This window comes from Mus caroli, unplaced genomic scaffold (assembly GCF_978045245.1).
Source record: "Mus caroli unplaced genomic scaffold, Mus_caroli_1 scaffold_18, whole genome shotgun sequence".
Lineage (NCBI taxonomy): Eukaryota > Metazoa > Chordata > Mammalia > Rodentia > Muridae > Mus > Mus caroli.
In genome coordinates this window covers 86,792,691-86,811,647 of record NW_028227273.1, presented here as the reverse complement: position 1 = coordinate 86,811,647, position 18,957 = coordinate 86,792,691, and the positions used below count along the sequence as shown (strand labels likewise).

Genomic DNA, 18,957 nt, shown 5'->3' with positions numbered 1-18,957 from the left:
CCAAACTTCACTCAGACTCCTCAGAATGTAGGAGGTCTGCCATGAGCAGGTCATGCTAAGTTTTTAGAACTGTGGAAAAAAAAATAAACCAAATAAAGCCTCTCTCTCGAGAGCTCGCTTCTGGGAGTCCAGGCATTTTGGCGTTCATCCCATTGCCTCTTATCCAGCTTTCCAAAACCCTAAATAAAGTAAGCTCAGAAGCCAAGAATTTGACTCTTTGGGCAAGCCTGCGCTCCCCTGAGATGATTGACAGGCAGCACCACCAAACGGGGAGGAACAGAAACCCTCAGTCAAAAATCAAACATTCGCCCCAACCGTACTTCTAGTTTTATAAATAAAATTTCAGTCAGTATTGTGGGATGTGTCAGGCCGCTGTGCCTGGTGACCTCTGACCAGTTGATCTTGTATTCCTTAGAGTCACAGTGCTTAAAAGTACCTGAGGCGTCTCTCTTACTAAAGAGGAAAAGGTCTAGGTGCCAGCTTAGGAAGTTCAAGGTCACAGGGGCCCAGCTGGTTTCCTCTCCTAAAGAAATCACCCCCCCCCCACGGTGGGAGGTAAAGTGTCAGCCACCTCCCATCAGGCCTGCCTTCCTGCTCCTTCCTCACCTCCCAGAGGCACCGCCCAGCGGCCCAGCCCTCAATGACAGCAGCCTCCGAGGGCATCTCCCACAAGCAGGCGCTGTTTAGAGCATAGGCCTTGGCTCCTTCCTCCCTTTTTATTTTAGCAGCTGCTTTCCTGAGCCAGACACCATGAACAAACGCTGTGTGCGCCCAGACCGCCCTGGTCTGGATTGGTGGGAGCCCTTTCTAGGCCTTAAGGCACCAATAGAACTTAAACACTTAAACACAGACTTTTAAAACCACCATAGTCCAAGTTCCTGTCAGCCAGGTTTTTGCTCAAATGCCATTTCTGCAGAGCCTGACCACCATGTCCAACAAAGTACTCTTTGGCTTTTACCCAGCTTCCCCACCCTCCCTGTGGTGTCCTGAGTAGTGTGGTATGTCCAGGGGTCTCCATGACGATGATCATCCAAGAATGAAAACCCTTGGACAGAGGTCCTTGACAGGATGGGTCCGAGTCCATTGACGAAAGAGAGAAAGCAGCATGCCCTCTGCTTTTGGCAGTTTTTGTTTGTTTGTTTGTTTTAAAAGATTTGTGGTGGTGGGGGGGCGTGGGTGACTGCTGAGGGTGTGTGTATGTGCAGTTCCCATGGAGTCCAGAAGATGTCAGATCCACTAGAACTGGAGTTGCTGGTGGTTTGGGAGCTGGGTCCTCCTCCGAGCGAGCAGTGTGTGCTCTTAACCATGGAGCCATCTCTTCAGTCACCCAGGGACGGCTTTGAGTGTTACTATGAGGGAAGTTACACAGGTTAGACATGGATCTCCTCCTGTAATATTTTTCATCATTAACTAGGACAAGTTTCTTAGATTTTTTTCCTCCATTGAGCCCATTTTCACCCAAGATATTTTTAGATGATCTCAGGCATGTAAATCTATGAAGTGTACAAATCAAACATTTAAGGCATGTGTGTAATTCCAGCACATAGGAAGGCGGATCTCTTAGTTAGAGGCCAACCACAGCTAGAGAATGGGAATCAGTCTTAAAACAGGAAAAAACCCAAATCCTTACTAATCATAAAAATTTCCCCTGTGGCATACATATAATTTTTTTTTTTGGTTTTTCGAGACAGGGTTTCTCTGTGTAGCCCTGGCTGTCCTGGAACTCACTTTGTAGACCAGGCTGGCCTCGAACTCAGAAATCCGCCTGCCTCTGCCTCCCGAGTGCTGGGACTAAAGGCGTGCGCCACCACGCCCGGCTAATTTTAACATTAAAGATGAAGACAAATTTGCCCACTAACGAGATAACTGCTTGTTTATATTTATACAGAGAACTAAATATTGGTTGAATACTTGAGAGCCTCACCAGTGCTTTTCAAAACTGTCTGATATTTTGATTTTATAATCGTCAGTTTGTGAGGAGGATGCTATTTTATATAAATTCATAGTACAAAGTGGCAGAGGTATGTTTGGGGCCATTTCAGAAACTGTTGGAATTCTGTCCCGATTCTAAGCCAAAATTCCTGTTACATTTTTTTTTAAGAGATGAAATTTAAACAACTCAAATTTCAGAATGTTAGAATCAAACATTCTAATACAATCCAGGGACCCACGACTGATTGGCAAACACGCTGAGCAGCTATGGGAAGAATAGGCACCCTTTATTTTACCTAATGAGACCATGGCACGTGCAGGAAGCGCTGTGCGTATGGAAAAAGCTTTACAGCCCTGGTCTTGTACTCATAACCAGCAAGCCACCTCTATAGTCCCCCAGGGGACATTTAGGGGGGTGGGGGAGTGGGGGTGGGGTGTTTCAGGCAGTCTTTGTAGGCACAGCATGTGTTGGGGGATAACATGTTCCATGCAAAGCTTGCAGGATACATGTTCTAAACCAAGGCAGTGGTGAAGTCATGTGACACTGGGAGGGCTGTGGACAGAGGCGCCCTGTGGACAGTGAGAGGATGCCTTGCTGTCATTGATACGTGCTGGTGGAATGGAAAGGCAGTTCATGAAACACATCTGACCAGGCAAAAGGAGAAATTGGTTCAGTAAAATATGTCATCACACCGAGAGCCCACGCTGGGAGCATGTCCTCCGTCCAGCTCCTGGTCATCACTTGCCCAGAGTGTGCTCTCACCGGCCTCATGGTTAATACTCCCTGGGTTAGGCAAACAAAGGGTTCCTCAAAATATGCCAGGGAATCCTCAAAAGGTGAGGGAGTGAAAACTTAAGAACTGTGCACGGTGGCCCTCTGCTGGCACATCATTTGTCCTCTCACAGATGAGGAAGGACCTGAAGCCCCAGAGAGCTGAGAAAGTTGCCCTGGGGTACAGAGCTGAGCAGGGTGTGAACCCAGGCCTGGCCACCCCAGGGCATGTGTGCAGAGTCTGGTGGAGTCACACACAGCATGTGTCCTGTAGAAGGGCCTTGTCAGGCCAAGAGGGCAAGGGACTCCGGTTCTTCCCAGCAACCCCAGAGGGTGAGAGGCCTCCAGAGAGAGGAGGGTCTCTGATAGGTTTCCTGGTCTGGCTCTGGTGACTAGTGTCTGTGAGATGTTACTAGACGTCTCAGCAGGGAACTACAGGTCAGTGTTTCCACTGTTCGGTGCCCACCCCCTAACCCCTGAAGAAGTATATAGCAAAGTAAAAACAAAATTTGAGGCTTTTGGGCCCAGGCTTGGGAGTGTAGCCTTTGTGGCTTAGTGCTCCAGGTACTGGTCATAAAACAGATAGCGACATTCCTCCACCCACCCGCTTCCTGGGTTCAATTCAAAGAATGGCACCCTGACCATTACTGGAACCTACAATGCAAATGTGCTATCTTTAGGGGCTCTTGCTCTTAGAAACTGTCTTGAGAGATAACCTGACACTTGTGACTTTATACTTCCTTGTGACTCTTAACTGGTATTTTTGGTATTTTCCAACAACGCCCTCCCCACCTCCTTGAGTTGTGGTTTCTTCCTTTAAATACCCCCTTACTCAGCTACTCGGGGCGCCATGGTCCTCTACCCCTGCATGGTGTATGACCATGCTCTTGAATAAAAATCCTCTTGCAATTTGCAGCAAGATCGTTTCTTGTGGGTGATTTTGGGGTGTCACCTCTCCTGAGTCAGAACGTGGGGGAGTCCTCACGTTGTGGGTCTTTCACCCCCATTATCTGTACTCTGTCTGGGCGGGTCAAAGCAGCCAGTGGCACCACCTGCCACCTTATTTGGTGGGGAATCCGTCACTGTCCCTGAGCCAGGTGCTAAAGACCTCTTCCTCTCCTCACAGGTACTTAGTTCAGCCATCTTGTATTCCTGGATCTGGTACAGGGAGGTGCTTGGCTCTGTGACTTCATCACTTCCGGTCCACAGGATCCTGATTCACCTCCCCAACCTCTCCCGGACCCCTGGGGTTTTTTGTTTTCCTGTTGTATTCCATTTAGTCAGGTTAGCAGGTCAGACTGCTACCCATAGAAGGGCAGGTAACAAGTTCTCCGTCTCCTGGCCACTCCCTCCAGACTCACTGCAAATGTTGCTTACAAAATGGAGCAAGTGTGAAGGGTCTGATGTCTCTGCAGGTGAGTCCCATTACTCCCTTCAGCCCTCATTTGAGTGCAGGTAGAAGCTATCTCCCCAATGGCCACCTTGGTTCTGAGCATCCCCACCCAGTAATGCCTCTGGCCAAGATCTCAAGGAGCCTCAAATCCACTGGCCAAGGGTAACCTTAACCTCCTTTTTCTTTCTGTTTCCACCCTTTAAAAAGCATGACTTATTTTGCGTGTATGGTGGGTGTTTTGTCTGCACACATCTGTACTGTGTGTGTGTGCACTGCCAACAGAGGCCAGAAAGAGGGTGTGGGATTCCCTGGGACTGGGCTTTCAGGGGGTTGTGAGCTGCCATGTGTGTGCTGGAGAGCCAAACCTGGCTCTCTGGAAGACTAGCTAGTGTTCCTAACCACTGAGCCATCTCTCCAGGCCCTGGTTCTACCTTCTGGGTGCTGGGACTACAGTCACCTGTTATGCGCCTCACTCATGCTAATTAGTCTACCCACTGAGCTACACTCCCTCTCACTTGAAATAGTTTTTTTTAAAAGTTATTTTAGAGAAGGAGACAGGAAGATCGGGAGTTAAAGACCATCTTCCACTACTTGCCAAGTTCAAGACCAACCTGAGTTTCTTGTCTCAGGAAAACTAAGAACTATTAGTCCCAGCCCTAGGGTGGCCTGGTCCTCAAAGTGAGTTTTGAAGCCAGCTAGGGCTAAATAGTGAAACCCTGCCTTAATAATAATAATCATAATAATAATCATAATAAATAAAAAGGTAAAACCTAAAGTGTTACTTTAAATAACCACTCACTTTTGATCTTCCTAGCAAGCAGGGGCTGCCAGCTGTCTCTTCCTTGTTGTGCGGACAATTGCTTGAGGAAGTGTCCATACCCAGGTGTGCTCCAGACTTACCTGGGGAGCGATCGTCCGGCATGTGAGGAACAGGCCCCTGACACTGCCACTCCCACAGTCAGGAACTCACCCTGCCCCTGGTACCTCCCTTGTGTGCCCGAGCTCCAGTAAGTTTTGGAACTTAGCCTGGAAAGTCAGCCCCCCAATTGCAGAATAGTCCAAGTGTGTTGACTTTGGGCAAGGGCAAGGGCAAGGAAGACTCGTGTGGACCCACGCCTGCTAAAGTCAACTCTCTTTTCTACTGCCTGGAGGCAGGGAAAGCACCCAGGAGCAGTGCTGGCTCACTTTGATTTTATCTTTTTATCAAGTGGGCAAGGGTGGAACAAGCAAGAGCTTTGACAGCTGGACTGTGGAAGAGCCCCCGTGTTTCCTCCTTAACTAAGTAAGATTAGTCAGCTGCAGCAAAGACTAAGGACACCGATGTCCAATGCTTCAGAATGGCGTTGGTTGCTTGGCTATTCGTTTTTATGGTTCTCCTAGACAGGGTTTCTCCGTGTAATGCTGACTGTCCTAGAACCCACTCTGTAAACCAAGCTGGCCTCAAACTCATAGAGATCTGCCTGCCTCTGCCTCCGTGGGGCTAAAGGTGTGCACCATCACGATGTTTAGGCTATTTGTTTTACAGATCTATTTTTTATTGTTTTAATTATATGTGGCGTGTGTGTGTGTGTGTGTGTGTGTGTGTGTGTGTGTGTGTGTCTGCATGGGATATGAGCATGTGAGCTCACATGCCCATGAAGAGAGGACAAACGCATTGAATCCCTCTGGAGCTGGTGTTACAGGCACGTGTGAATCACCTCACTCAGGTACTCTAGAAGAAGTGCACCTCTTGGACGTCTGAAACTTTCTAGAGTTGATGAGAGATGGAACACACAGGCCTTGGCTTCAGGGATTGAGCAGCTTAGAGCAGTGGTTCTCATGACCCGTTCACATGGGTCTCCTAAGACCACTGGAAATATCATATTTTACATTATGATTCATTAACAGTAGCATAATTGCAGTTAGGAAGTTGCAATGAACATAATTTTATGGTTGGGGAGGGAGGGTTACCACAACATGAGCAACTGTATTAAAGGGTTGTAGCATTAGGAAGTTTGAGAACCACTGGCCTAGAGGCTGAGGGGACCCAGAAAAGTACAGGTTTACTGGGCACTTTTCCTAGCATCTCGGACAAAGCCACAGACAGTGCATGCTCAATGAGTGTTTATGGGCAGGAGAGATGGTTCAGAAGTTAAGAACGCTGGCTGTTCTTCCAGAGGTCCTGAGTTCAATTCCCATGGTGTCTCATAATCATCTATGTGATCTGGTGCCCTCTCCTGGCAAGTAGGCATACATGTGGGCAGAACATTATATACATAATAAATAAATCTTCACAACTTTTTAATATATTTTTATTAAATTTATTTATTTATTTTATGTATGTGAGTACACTGTAGCTGTACAGATGGTTGTGAGCCTTCATGTGGTTGTTGGGAATTGAAGTTTTAGGACCCCTGCTTGCTCCGGTCGTCCCGGCTCCCTCAGGCCAACTCCACTCGCTCTGGCCTAAAGATTTATTATTGTACATAAGTACACTATAGTTGTCTTCAGACACACCAGAAGAGGGTGTCAGATCTCATTATGGGTGGTTGTGAGCCACCATGTGATTGCTGGGATTTGAACTCAGAAACTTCGAAGAACAGTCAGTGCTCTTACCCGCTGAGCCATCTCACCAGCCCCTTCACAACTTCTTATAAGTGAATTTACAATATACACAATAACAGTATTCTAATAGTGTTTATAACGGACTAAATGATAACAGTGTTCTAATATCTCCTTTTATATAGGACCAAAGACATTTGATGATTGAATTCTGCTGTTTAATTTTTAAATACTTATTTATTTACTTGTGCGTGGGGAGTGTGCACACATTCCACAGCACACGTGTAGAGGTTAGAGGACAACTTGCACAGGTTGGTTCTCTGTTCCCACCATGTGGGATCCAACTCAGGTCATCGGACTTAGCACCTTTACCTACTGAGCCAGCAGGGCTGCAGCTATAAAGTGCACTAATACAGAGAGAAACATATATTTGAGACAGACATTTGGTGTTTCTCCGATCCCCAGTGATACAGAATAGGAAAGTTTCATTGCCCTGAATTAACACGGAATGAAGCTCAGAGTCCATGAAGCCTCCAGATCCTGCACGACTTACCCCCTCTTTCAAAGAGCCTCCTTCAGTTCTCAGGGAAGCTTATGAAGGCTTCTGTTTGCTTGAAATTACTTAAAACTCCTGGCACTGAAGTAGTTCTCCAGCGCAGAACGAGCGACCCCTGGAGGTTGAAATAGGTAACTGACTTCGACCGGGGCGGAGTGTAAGGAAATGCTCCACCCAGCGAGCTGCTCTCTGGCATTGCTTTAGAGGGAGGCGGGTCGTAATTTGTTTCTCGGCTTTTTGACATTAAAAACAGAAAAGAGAAAAATGCGAGGCTATCGGTGTCACTCTCGTGGTCTCACAGGATTTCGCAGTTACATTCCTTTCAAGGGGAAGGTCACTGTGACAGTCCCTTACAGCATTTCTCAGAGCAAAGCAAATACACCCCATCCAAGAAGCGCACGTTTTTGAAGCAAAAGTGTCCGTCAAGGAAAGAACGATGTTTTCTGACTTCTGGCTCTGAAGCCTCTGAAGCCGCCTAGCATCCCGCCAGCGTCAGGTCTCAGACTGTTGGTGATTGCAGGAACTTTCTCACACTTTTTCGTGTTTGATGAGGACGTAAGGTTGTATTCCCAGGTGAGAGTTAATGACAAGACATCCTCCTAACTCAGCAGCAGGGTCAAAGGAAAGGCCCGCTTCCCTTCCCAGAACGAAACTCAACAAACCAGACCCATTTCAGGATGGAGTGAGCTGGACGCCACAAAGATAGAGGCTCTGTGTCTGAAGAGACCCCTCTCACCAATGTCGCCCTCGGCTGGGATTATGGATCAGGACAGAGTGCTTGCTTAGCAGATGGTTTGTTCCTCCAGCACCGCACATATACATACATACAGCAATTTATTTTCAGTTTTGCCATGCGTATGAGCTAAAACGACATTCAGATATTTTTATTTTATTATTTATTTTGAGACAGGATCTCATCAGGTTGCTCAGAATGGCATCAAACTCGCAGGAAGCCTCCCGAGTTTCCATGATTGGATATTAATGGATGCTACCATGGGCTCCATTTTTGGTGATGACTGAGACCACTAAGTTCAAACACTTGTTTCTATGGGTCATTTTTGCCTGTTTACAGTGGGATTATAAACCACCCACCATTTAACCTTCTACCCACTTATCTATTGATAGCCATCATTTTATTCTGTTTAGTCAAGCATTCCATATGTTAAGGGGTATTACCCCGCTGTCATGTTTATTTAAAAACCATTTTCTAATTCATGATTCTTTATAGATGGAGCTTCTCATCATAGTTGGGGGAGAGCCAAAGCCCCGAGTGCTAGAGCATTCAGTATGATCTCTCATCTTGTTGGGTTTACATTTAAGGACTTATTTTATGAAATCCAGTCACATTCTGGACTTATTCTCCCAGTAAGAAAATGACTGGATGAGCAAAATCTGTTAACAGTGCTGGGAAGAAGTTGGGCCCAACCTTAAAATAGCACGGTCCATCCACAGCGCCTTGGGACTGCCGAGGAATATTTTCTTTGCAATAAAAAAAAGAACACACTCCATGTCAGAAGTCTCAGAAGCAGCATTTCCAATGAGCTGCTCAGCAAAGAGCCGAGGAATGAAGGAATGATGTGGTATTAGCTGTATGCCGAGACAGCTGAGGGAGAACACGGGTCTGCCTTGTCCACATTTTGTAAGAAAAATGCACTGCAAATTGTTCCTAGGCATGCAAGCAGCTCATATTTAAGCAAAAGGGAGAAGGAGTGGGGAGGAGTGAAAGATAAGAAGCCAGGGATGCTGGAACATGCTAAACCAGCTCTCAGGAGCCTGGGGCAGTAGCATTGAGAGTTGGAGGCCAGGCTGAATTAGATAGTAAGACCTTGTCTCAAAAACAAAACAAAACAAACAAACAAACAAACAAACAAAACAAGGATAGAAGAAAACCAGAGAGGGAGGGAGATGGTGGGGGGGTGCAGGAGGGGAGAGGGAAGGAAGGCAGGGAGGGAGAGAAAGTGAAAATGTTCATGCCCAAGCCAAGCTTCTCTCAGCCTTGTAGAGGCCCCCTCTAATTCTTACAGGATGGCATCTTTAAAGGACTCGTGGGACGACCCATCCCTCTCTCAACTGGTCCCATGATGAGTTCTCAAGGTGTGGTAGCGAAAGTGCTTTGTAAGGTAACTTGGATGTCCCTTATATGGACTAACATGTTTCCCTCTGATGCATCCAGAGCACAGGCTAGAGGCGGCCAATGGAGAGGAACTTGAGAAGTATTGACAACAACCATATACACAGTTTATAGTACCTCTCAAAGACTACCCTGGGTATTATGGTCTCAAGGACGGATGGATTTGAAGGGCAGACTCCTTAGGTCACAGTCTGGTTCAGCACCACCCATATCCTAGAACCTTTCTAACCTCTTGTCTGTGATAGTAGATTAACAACAGTGGCTCATAAGGGTGACAGGAAGACGAAGTGCGACAGTGTTTGGGACAGGTAGAGCCTAGTGCTGGGGAGACAGAATCAGACCAGGGCCAGGTCTCTGAGCTAGAGTCCTAGCCTAGCACGCATGAGGTCCAAGATCCAATCCCCAGTACTGGAAAAAAAAACTAGCTCCCATCAAGTTCTCAGTGGCCAAGCGTGTCACGTGCACAGTGTGCCTTATTGTCATTTATTTCCAGGAGGAATGAAAGACTTTAATCATAGCAAGCCACCAGGTGGGAACATAGAGAAGTGCTTTCATAATAGTGTTATATTCCCACAGAGGATAACATCTGGCATCCTTCCTTGGGGATGTCCTAGCTAAAGGTCATGAAAGCAAGGATAACTGTGTCACATTCTCCCTCGAGGCCACCACTGGCTTTTCCTCGAAGACTTTCTGCAGTGCTTCTTTTAGGGACTTCCTACTCCTCTTCCTCCTCAGGCTGCCTACCACAAAGTAGACAATTGGGTTGATGCTGCAGTTTATAGTGGACAGCATGTTCAGGTAGGGGAGGGAGTCCCATACAGAATCATCAAGAGAACTAGAATAGTAGCCGATGATAAGCAACACCTTCATGGGCATGGCGAAGACAAGAAACAGGATGACTGTGGTCATGATGATCACATAGAGCTTGGTCGGTTGACGTGGCTTCAGGTTACAGCAGACTTGGATGAAGAGGATCAAATTAGAGAAGATCATGAAAGGAACGAAGACCAGGAAAGTCAAGATACAGGAGAATATGTACACGTATCGGCATTCTGGGAATTGGGGCTTCACTTCCAGAATGCAGAAGAAGTTTTCCAAGCCAGACACGAGAACAGAGAGGGCCCACAGCAGCATACAGGCCACAGCGGACTGGTGTTTTGGGCGTTGGCACTGGTACCAGATTGGATAAAGTACGGAGAGGCACCGCTCTACGCTGATGGCCGTGAGGAGGTGGAGGCCTGTGTTGTAGCCAAAGATCATGAAGAGGATGGCATATCTCTCTAAGGACATATTGTAGATGTGGAAAGTGTTCACTAGCTGCATGATGGACGAACAGAGGAGGACCATGAAGTCCGCAATGGCAAGATGGAGGATGTAGATGGTGAATGGCTTCCTCTTGATACAGAAGATTAGGAACCATATCAAAAGGCCATTCCCAGCCAGTCCCAGTGAACAAATGACCAGGGAGACTAAGAAGTAAGTGTGGTCATCCGTATGCTCTGAAGACCAGGTGGTTTCATTTGGGGTTTTGTTTCTGGTGGGCTGTGTGGATTCCAGAGGATACAAGGTCACTGCCAATGGCTCCATTCCAGGAAGATCGCTTTCTCTGTGGCCTCCTGTGATCAGAAACGGAAGGTGGTGACCGGTGCCATCTGTTCTGCACCTCAGAATGGTTTTGTATCACTGGGGAGGCTCTCTCCCATGCTAAGGATTGAGGAAGCCATTTGTATTACTGGGGAGGCTCTCTCCTATGCTGAGGAATAGGGAAGCCAGAGTCCCCCGCCCTCTCTCCTCATCTTCATGCCCTGGCTCATTCCCCCTTTGTCAGCTCTCCTCTCAGCAGATGCTACTGAAATGTCCACATCCCTTCTAACACTAGGGCTGACTCCCAGCCTCAGCCCTAGCTACTGGCACCTACAACAGTTCTTCTTTGTTCATGGCTCTCTGGGAAAACTCTCTGCGTTTCTTATGTCTAAGAGTTCTTTACCAGAACGAGGTGACAGCATTGGGAACAGGAGTTTTAAAGTGATACATGGCAATACAGTGAAATGATTTAAACTGTGGCTGGGGACACAGCCCCAAGAAAGGAGGAGGCTGCTGCTCTCCTCCTGCTGCTGTGGTTTGTCAAGTGGTCGTGAACAAAGTTGATGAGAGGAAGAAACTGGATATCCTGACAATGGAGATCAAACTTGCCTGTAGGAACTCAGCCTCCCTAATCAGCAGGAAGTAGCCTAATGAGACCAACACCTCCTTTCCCCTCTAACCTTCTTTCTTGCCCTCCCAGTGCTGTGGGGTTTGAAGGAATGGAGGTGGAGAAGGGTGGTGGGTAAAAGAACCCAATAACGTAGCCAAAAAGAGCGATTACAATTGCAGCCCATTGAAGGATGAGAAAAACTCTCAGTGGGGCTTTCCCTTCCTTTCTCTTTTTCCCCATGTTGGCCTGGCTCCACTTGTGGTCCTGTCAGTACTTGGATCTGTGCGGTGGTTCTTGGGTTTCTCTCATCAGCCACCAGCCTCAGTGGTTAGTGAGAGTGTTGCTCCACCCTACGCTGGAATGGCTCACCAACCGTCCTCTTCTTTCTAAAGCAAGCAGAGGACTCTCTCAAGCTTTTCCCTGTGACCTGTACTTGGGGTTTAACAGAGGGGAGAGAAAGCAGGAGAGGCAGTTCTTTCAAGCCCCTGCATCCCAGGTAACCTGTGACTTTGTCCTTCTCAGAGCTCTCCCTGATCTCTCTCTTCACAGCCAGATCTTCTCTTCCCATTGATGAACCTAGACTGCCTCAGGATGGGAGTGTCTCAACAACTTCTGTGGTTTTGATAAAATATATAACTTTTATGGATGAGAAAAGTAAGTTAATTTCACAGACTTTGGGGAGGTCAGAGGAAGAAAACCAAACCCACTGGCTTTGCTGTCTGACCACTCAAAGATAGCTGCTTCCTCTGTTGTTTGCCTTGAGGCAAGCTTTTGTTAAGTAGCCCAGGCTAGCCTCAAACTCAGAATACTCCCGCCTCCACCTCCTGAGTGCTGCAGCTTCAGTAGGCATGGGCCAGCACACCCAGATGCATCTTATTTCTGATTGACACACCATCACGGTACACATCTGTTGAATGCATGGTGATGGTTGAACACATGTGAACCTGTGCAGTGGTCGGGGTGGGTGGCATCTGTCATCACAGACGTTTGCTATTTCTTAGTGTTGAGGACATTTAACATCTGCCCCACTATCTATCTGAAATAGTCACCTGATCATTATCAATCAAAGATCACGTCTGTCACAGATTTCCTGGGGGCCACAGTCTGTGTGGTTCAATACCCACCTTCCAAAGTTTAACTTACTTATTTAACTGTGTGCGCGGAGTGCACACATACTACAGTTTGCACGTGGAGGTCAGAAGATGATGTGTGGGACTCCGCTCTCTCCTTCCACCATGTGGATTTTAGGGGTGGCACTCAGAGAGACATAAGGCTTGATTGGCAAGTGACTTTAAGTATCTATACCTACCTTTATAAATTTCATATGTTATCAATATTTTACTGCTATTAAAAGTTCTTAAAAAATGAATGTTGATGAATGCATAAGCTGTTTTATATTTTGTTTATGTTATTGCAAACACATGGAGTGTTAGCAATTCTCCATGTATATGGACCATTTAAAAATATTTATCACTAAAGACTGCCATATCCAGGGATCCATCCCATAATCAGCTTCCAAACGCTGACACCATTGCATACACTAGCAAGATTTTGCTGAAAGGACCCAGATATAGCTGTCTCTTGTGAGACAATGCCGGGGCCTAGCAAACACAGAAGTGGATGCTCACAGTCAGCTATTGGATGGATCACAGGGCTCCCAATGGAGAAGCTAGAGAAATTACCCAAGGAGCTAAAGGGAACTGCAACCCCATAGGTGGATCATTATTATGAACTAACCAGTACCCCAGAGCTCTTGACTCTAGCTGCATTTGTATCAAAAGATGGCCTAGTCGGCCATCACTGGAAAGAGAGGCCCATTGGACTTGCAAACTTTATATGCCCCAGTACAGGGGAATGCCAGGGCCAAGGGGTGGGGGTGGGTGGGTGGGGGACTGGGGGGGGAGTGTATTGGGGACTTTTGGGATAGCATTGGAAATGTAATTGAGGAAAATACCTAATAAAAAAATATTTATCACTTCTGTTTCTCTAATTTCTTCCTTGAAGGGGAAATTATTTTAACAACAATGACTTATGAGGGACTTTAAGGCTTTGGATCAGAAAAGTATAGTAGACATGAACACAGGCCTTGGGCTCAGAGACTTGGGGTTAAAGTCCATCTCCAGGACAGGATTATCTGCTCTGGGCAGGCTTCATTCTATAAACCCGTTTCTCTATCTGCAAAGCAGAGGTGATAATAGCAGCAATTTCCACAGTTATTGAGAAAAATAATTGATTTTCTCTTCCTCTCCTCCTTTTGGCGTGTGTGTGTGTCTGTGTGTGTGTGTGTGTCTCTGTGTGTGTGTTGTACCTGTGTGCATGCATATGTGTGCATGTGTGTGTGGAGGCCAGAGGTTGACATCTGGTGTCTTCTTCCTAGCTCTCTATTTTGTCTGTTGAGGGAGAGCATGCCGGTTGTAGGCTTTTGTCAACTTGAACCAAACTAGAGTCATCCTGGAAGAAGGAATTTCAGCTGAGAACATGACGCCATCAGATTGTCTGTAGGCAAGTCCATAGGACATTGATTGACAACTAGTGTGGGAGGGTCCATCCCACTGTGGGTCACTGGTGCCACTTCTGAGCAGGTAGTCCTGGCAAGAAGGGTAATTGAGCAAGAGCCGAGAGCAAGCCAGCAAGCATTATTCCTCCATGGTCTGAACTCCAGGTTCCTGCTCTGAGTTCCTGCCCAGACTTGCCTCCATGATGGTCTGTCCACTGGGAGACAAAATTAACCCCTTCCTTCCTGTGGTGCTTTTGGTTATGGTGGTTATCACCACAATAGAAAGCAAGCTTAGTGGGACTGGAGAGATGGCTCAGTGGGGAAGAATACTGACTGTTCTTCCAGAGGTCCTGAGTTCAATTCCCAGAAACCACATGGTGGCTTACAGCCATCTGTAATGGGATCTGGGACAGTGTACTCACATACATTAAATAAATAAATAAATAAATAAATAAATAAATAAATAAATAAACAATTTTAAAAAGCAAGGACTCAGGGTGTCTCGCTGAACCTGGACCTCCTCACAGTTTCAAAGGCACGTTTTGCACCCAGAGCCATTGCCACAGCTCTGGATGCAGATTACAGAACCATGTCAGTCCTCAGACTGGCAATTCTCAAAAGTATGGTTCTCAGAGAGTGCTTGCTTATCTCTCACAAAGCCCTGGATTCCACCACATGCATGGCAATAGTGTTTTATACATATAATCTCAGTATTCAGGAGGTACAGGCAGGAATCCCAGAAGTCAACGTCAATGTCATACTCGACTCACTAGCTTGGGAGTAAGAGGCTGGTCTAGGCTAAAAGAGACCCAGCAGCTGTGCACAGTACCTGCACAAAATCAAGCCACTTCATTCTAGCATGGAGTGGGGAGGGGCTCACTACCCCTTGCTGGAGAGCTAATGACAATAGATGACTGCTGGATGAGGGGGAGCCAGCATTCTTTAAGATGATGGCCCCTGGTAGGTCAGTTATGCTCCAGTGACGGTCTCATTCTCCTGTGGACAGGTCAAACTGGACTCTATGAGTCATTAAAAAACAAACAAACAAAAAGAGCACAAAGTTGGGGTGGGGTGGGGGTGAGGTCCTGAGAGGGGTTTAGATGAGGAGTAGGGGTAAGTATGATAAAATTACATTGTGCGCATATGAAGTTCTCAGAGAACAATAGACAATATTTTTTAAAAGGTTGCTTTTGGAAGCAGCTTAAGAGAGAACTTGTACAGCGAAGCCCTTTTCTGTATTGACCATTCTCAAATAAAACTATCTAACAGGGGAAAATGAGATCCAGAAGTTTTAACTGGCAGGCTTAGCACTTAGCAAGGTGGTGTTTCTTGGTATTTTGTTTCTTCTTGGACAGAATGTTCTGGATGCTTTGCTCATATTCTCTCCTCTTGGGAATTGGGATCCTTGCTGGCCTATGAACATGCATCGGTCTTTTCTATGGCCTTTACTGGTCTTCTCCAGGTGCAGCCCAGACCCCCCAGTTTCTTCCCTCTCTTTCTCTTCCCTAAGTCCACTGTCACAACCCCTCTGTCCAAGGGCCAAGGGTGAGAGCAGAATTGGGGGTGGGGGTGGGGCAGAAAGATCCTGCAGGGATCTTTGTCATAGACCAGGAGCCACCAGGCAGCTGCTTGCAACAGCCTGCCTGGGGGCCAAATGTTCAGTGCGGAGCAGTGTGATAAGTCAGCGCATACTCATGGCTATCCTTCCATAGTAACCTGAACAAATAAGGGACAGGGCTGCCTGTGAAAGGAACAGCGTCCACAGTAATCTTTCTGCCCGGGTGCAAGTGTGTCAGTAAACAAAAAGGAACTCACTTAAATCGTATGTCTTAATATTCTGACCATAGGAACATAATTTAAGAGAAATAATTTAAGAGAAAAAGAAGAGCTGGATGGTGGTGGCGGCAGCGCATGCCTTTAGTCCCAGTACTTGGGAGGCAGAGGCAGGAGGATCTTTGTGAGTTCGAGGCCAGCCTGGTCTATGGAGCGAGTGTCAAGACAGCCAAGGCTACATACAGAAACAGAGAGATAGAGACAGAGAGAAACAGAGAGAGAGACAGAGAGAGAGAGACAGAGACACAGAAGACAAGAGCTGAACTAATAAGTACAATTATACTAATCAATCAGATTGACTGGTTCCACATGGTTGTTAAGGAACCCAGAGAGGTTAGAGGCTATCCTCACATAGCATGTTGAGGACTCTGGGCTCAGTCCCCGAACATGCTACCATACCATTTCCTGTAGGTAGGCACCCTTCAACCTCCTGTCTGCATGTAGATACCTCAGTCAACATCTGTCTGCAACTATTCACTGTAGTAGAGAGAACAGGATGGCAGAGCGGGGAAGGGGAAAGAGAGCGGGGTACAGTCTGCACAACCTGCCAGGGACAGTGCCACATGTTCTGGTGGCAGCTGGGCAGTTGCCTTCCCAGTTCCCCCACCCTTTTCTGGATTTACACCCCGGTGTCTAGAACATGTTATTTATGGTCTTTACTAATGAGTTCTCTCAGCCTCTCAGACCCAGTCAATCAAGGAAGCTCGGCGGGGGTTAAATGTGCTTGCATCTGTGTGCCAGTTTTCTACTAGAAACCCACAAAACAGAACAGAACCACATTTTATTTCGGGTGCTGTTTCAGTGCTCCAAGCCAAGTGTCGCTCAGCGGGTGTGCAGAGCCAGCACCATGCACATTGTGCGCACACCCGTGAGTGTACCCACACATATATGGGGCACGATTACTAGGCATGCTTTTAATTTTTTTATGATGCTGTTACGGGGGGCCCTATGTGGCTGTAATCAGACCATAACACCCCTGTTTCAGAAGACTTAAGCCCCCTAAGGTAGACCTTAAGATTTTCTTAGAGTGGATTCTCTTTCCACCCAGCCTGGCCCTTTTTGCAGAGGGTTGGGGAGGAGGAAGGCTCCCGAACACACAAATCACAGAGATCTTTTGGAACGGACAAGTGGGAGCACTCACGGTCTGCTGGTGAGGAGCCACTGTGGTAATCTCTGGTTCTTCCCTCAGGGCTTGCTATTTCTGCTGGTTCTCATACCCTGTTCAGCAGACAAGAAGGTTCTGGAAGGCTGAAAGAGTGCCCACACCAGTCTGGCACCGGTCTGTTCTCAGGGTCTTATTTTGGCTTCAGATCTGGCCAGTGAAATTTAGATTCCTGTTGGCAAGCCCTGAGGGCAGAGGGCGGGGCTAGTTTTCCTCGGAGACCTGTCAGTCAAACTAATAAATAATCACGAGACATTTTTGGTACTTTGCATCAAGTCCCAGCTAATGGGAACATATCCTGATCTACTCCCAGGAGCCGGACGGACACTGCATTCCTCGCTGGTTGTTAGTGAGTTGGATATGTGCATCAGCACTCTGGTTGTGAACACCTTCGTGTCCCCATCCCTCTCACTCCTGCCGCATCTCTAATCTCCACATGGCCCTAGAGTAGCCCTCAGGATCCTTTCAGAGTGGACTCTCTTTCCAGCCAATGTGATCCTCTTTGCAGAGGGCTAGGGAGGAGGAAGGCTCTCTGTGTACTGGGAAGGCCAGCCTACAGGCACCGCTGGGACAGGTACTAGGGGGTTTCTTTGCCAATTCCCACTCTGATAATTACCCTCCCTACCTCTGCTGCAGGTGATGGCTGGAAGACCTGATTTTCAGGACGACTGCGGGGAGGCAGAGCATAGAATGAAAACTGTTTGCTGGGGAGTGGAGGGTCAAGCTGTGGGCCCTGTCCCAGCCCGTGTGTCCTTTCTTGGGGCTGTAGCATTGTCCTGTTTTCATGAGATACCAAGGAGGAGGATGAAAGCTAGCTACCTCCAGCAGGCTGTGTGTGCTCACGCAGGTGTCAGGGAATCCTGTGGAGGTCAGAGGAGAATGTTTGCGAGTAGTTCTCTTCCATCCTGTGGGTCCCAGGGATCAAACTCAGGTTGTCAGGCTTGGGAACAAGTGCCTTTTACTCACTGAGTCATCTTGCCTGCCCTACTTGGGGATTTTTTTTTTTTTGAAAAAGTCATTGGTATTTGTGGAAGACTCCCCCTCCACATGAGTCACAGCCTCTGTAATCCCTCCTCTTTTTTTTTTTTTTTTTTTTGGCTTTTGAGACAGGGTTTCTCTGTGTAGCCCTGGTTGTCCTGGAACTCACTCTGATAGCCTTTTTTTTTTTTTTTTTTTTTTTTTTTTTTTTTTTTTGGTTTTTCGAGACAGGGTTTCTCTGTGTAGCCCTGGCTGTCCTGGAACTCACTCTGTAGACCAGGCTGGCCTCGAACACATTGAGATCTACTTGCCTCTACCTCTCAAGTGCTGGGATTAAAGCTTTGGCTGCATTCCCTCTAAGCTCCGCCCAACAGTTACCTGGCAATAGCCAGGCAGGCCTGGCTTGCTATAAAAGAGGCTGATTTGCCCCCCCCCCCACTTGCTCTCTCTGCTCCTTCTTTCTCTCTGATTCTCTTCTCTTCCTGATTCCTTTCTTCCCCTCTCTCCATTCACCTCCCTGCTCCACCCCTTGTTTGGCCAGCCTCTTCTCATCTTGTCTCTCCTCCCCTTTCCTTCCCTTGCCCCTTGCCTCACCTCTCCTCTCCTCCTCCTCTTTTCCCTCCTCCCTCTCTGTCTCCACTCCCTTCTTAACCTTCCTTCCCATGCCCTAATAATATAAATAAACTCTATTCTATGCTATACCTGTCTTATGGCTGATACTTACAGTGAGGGATGCCTCAGCATGGGCCACGGAGGCGCCCCTCCCACCGCACCATACAGCACTCTATAAGATATATCCTGGCACTTTTTATAAAACACAACTACTACCACCGCCTGGCTGTAATACCCCTTCCTTAGGTGTGTGTGTGAGAGAGCTGGAAACGGACTCAATTCTAACTATTTAGATGTGGCAACGCTGGTGGGGCACTATTTCAGTGCTAATTAGTTGGTTTACTTAGACAAGGTCT

The 18,957-nt window shown here is 47.3% G+C and overlaps 1 protein-coding gene across 1 annotated transcript; it reads right to left on the bottom strand.

Moving 5' to 3' along the window:
- Positions 1-9,946: 9,946 nt before the first annotated feature.
- LOC110284394 (mas-related G protein-coupled receptor member H) lies at positions 9,947-17,074 on the bottom strand. The gene is made up of 2 exons (XM_029470859.1): positions 16,991-17,074; positions 9,947-10,941 (listed from the first exon to the last, which is right to left on the bottom strand). Exon 2 carries the CDS (start codon positions 10,910-10,912, stop codon positions 9,947-9,949), a length of 966 nt encoding a protein of 321 aa, XP_029326719.1. The 5' UTR covers positions 10,913-10,941; positions 16,991-17,074.
- Between the last annotated feature and the right edge of the window lie 1,883 nt (positions 17,075-18,957).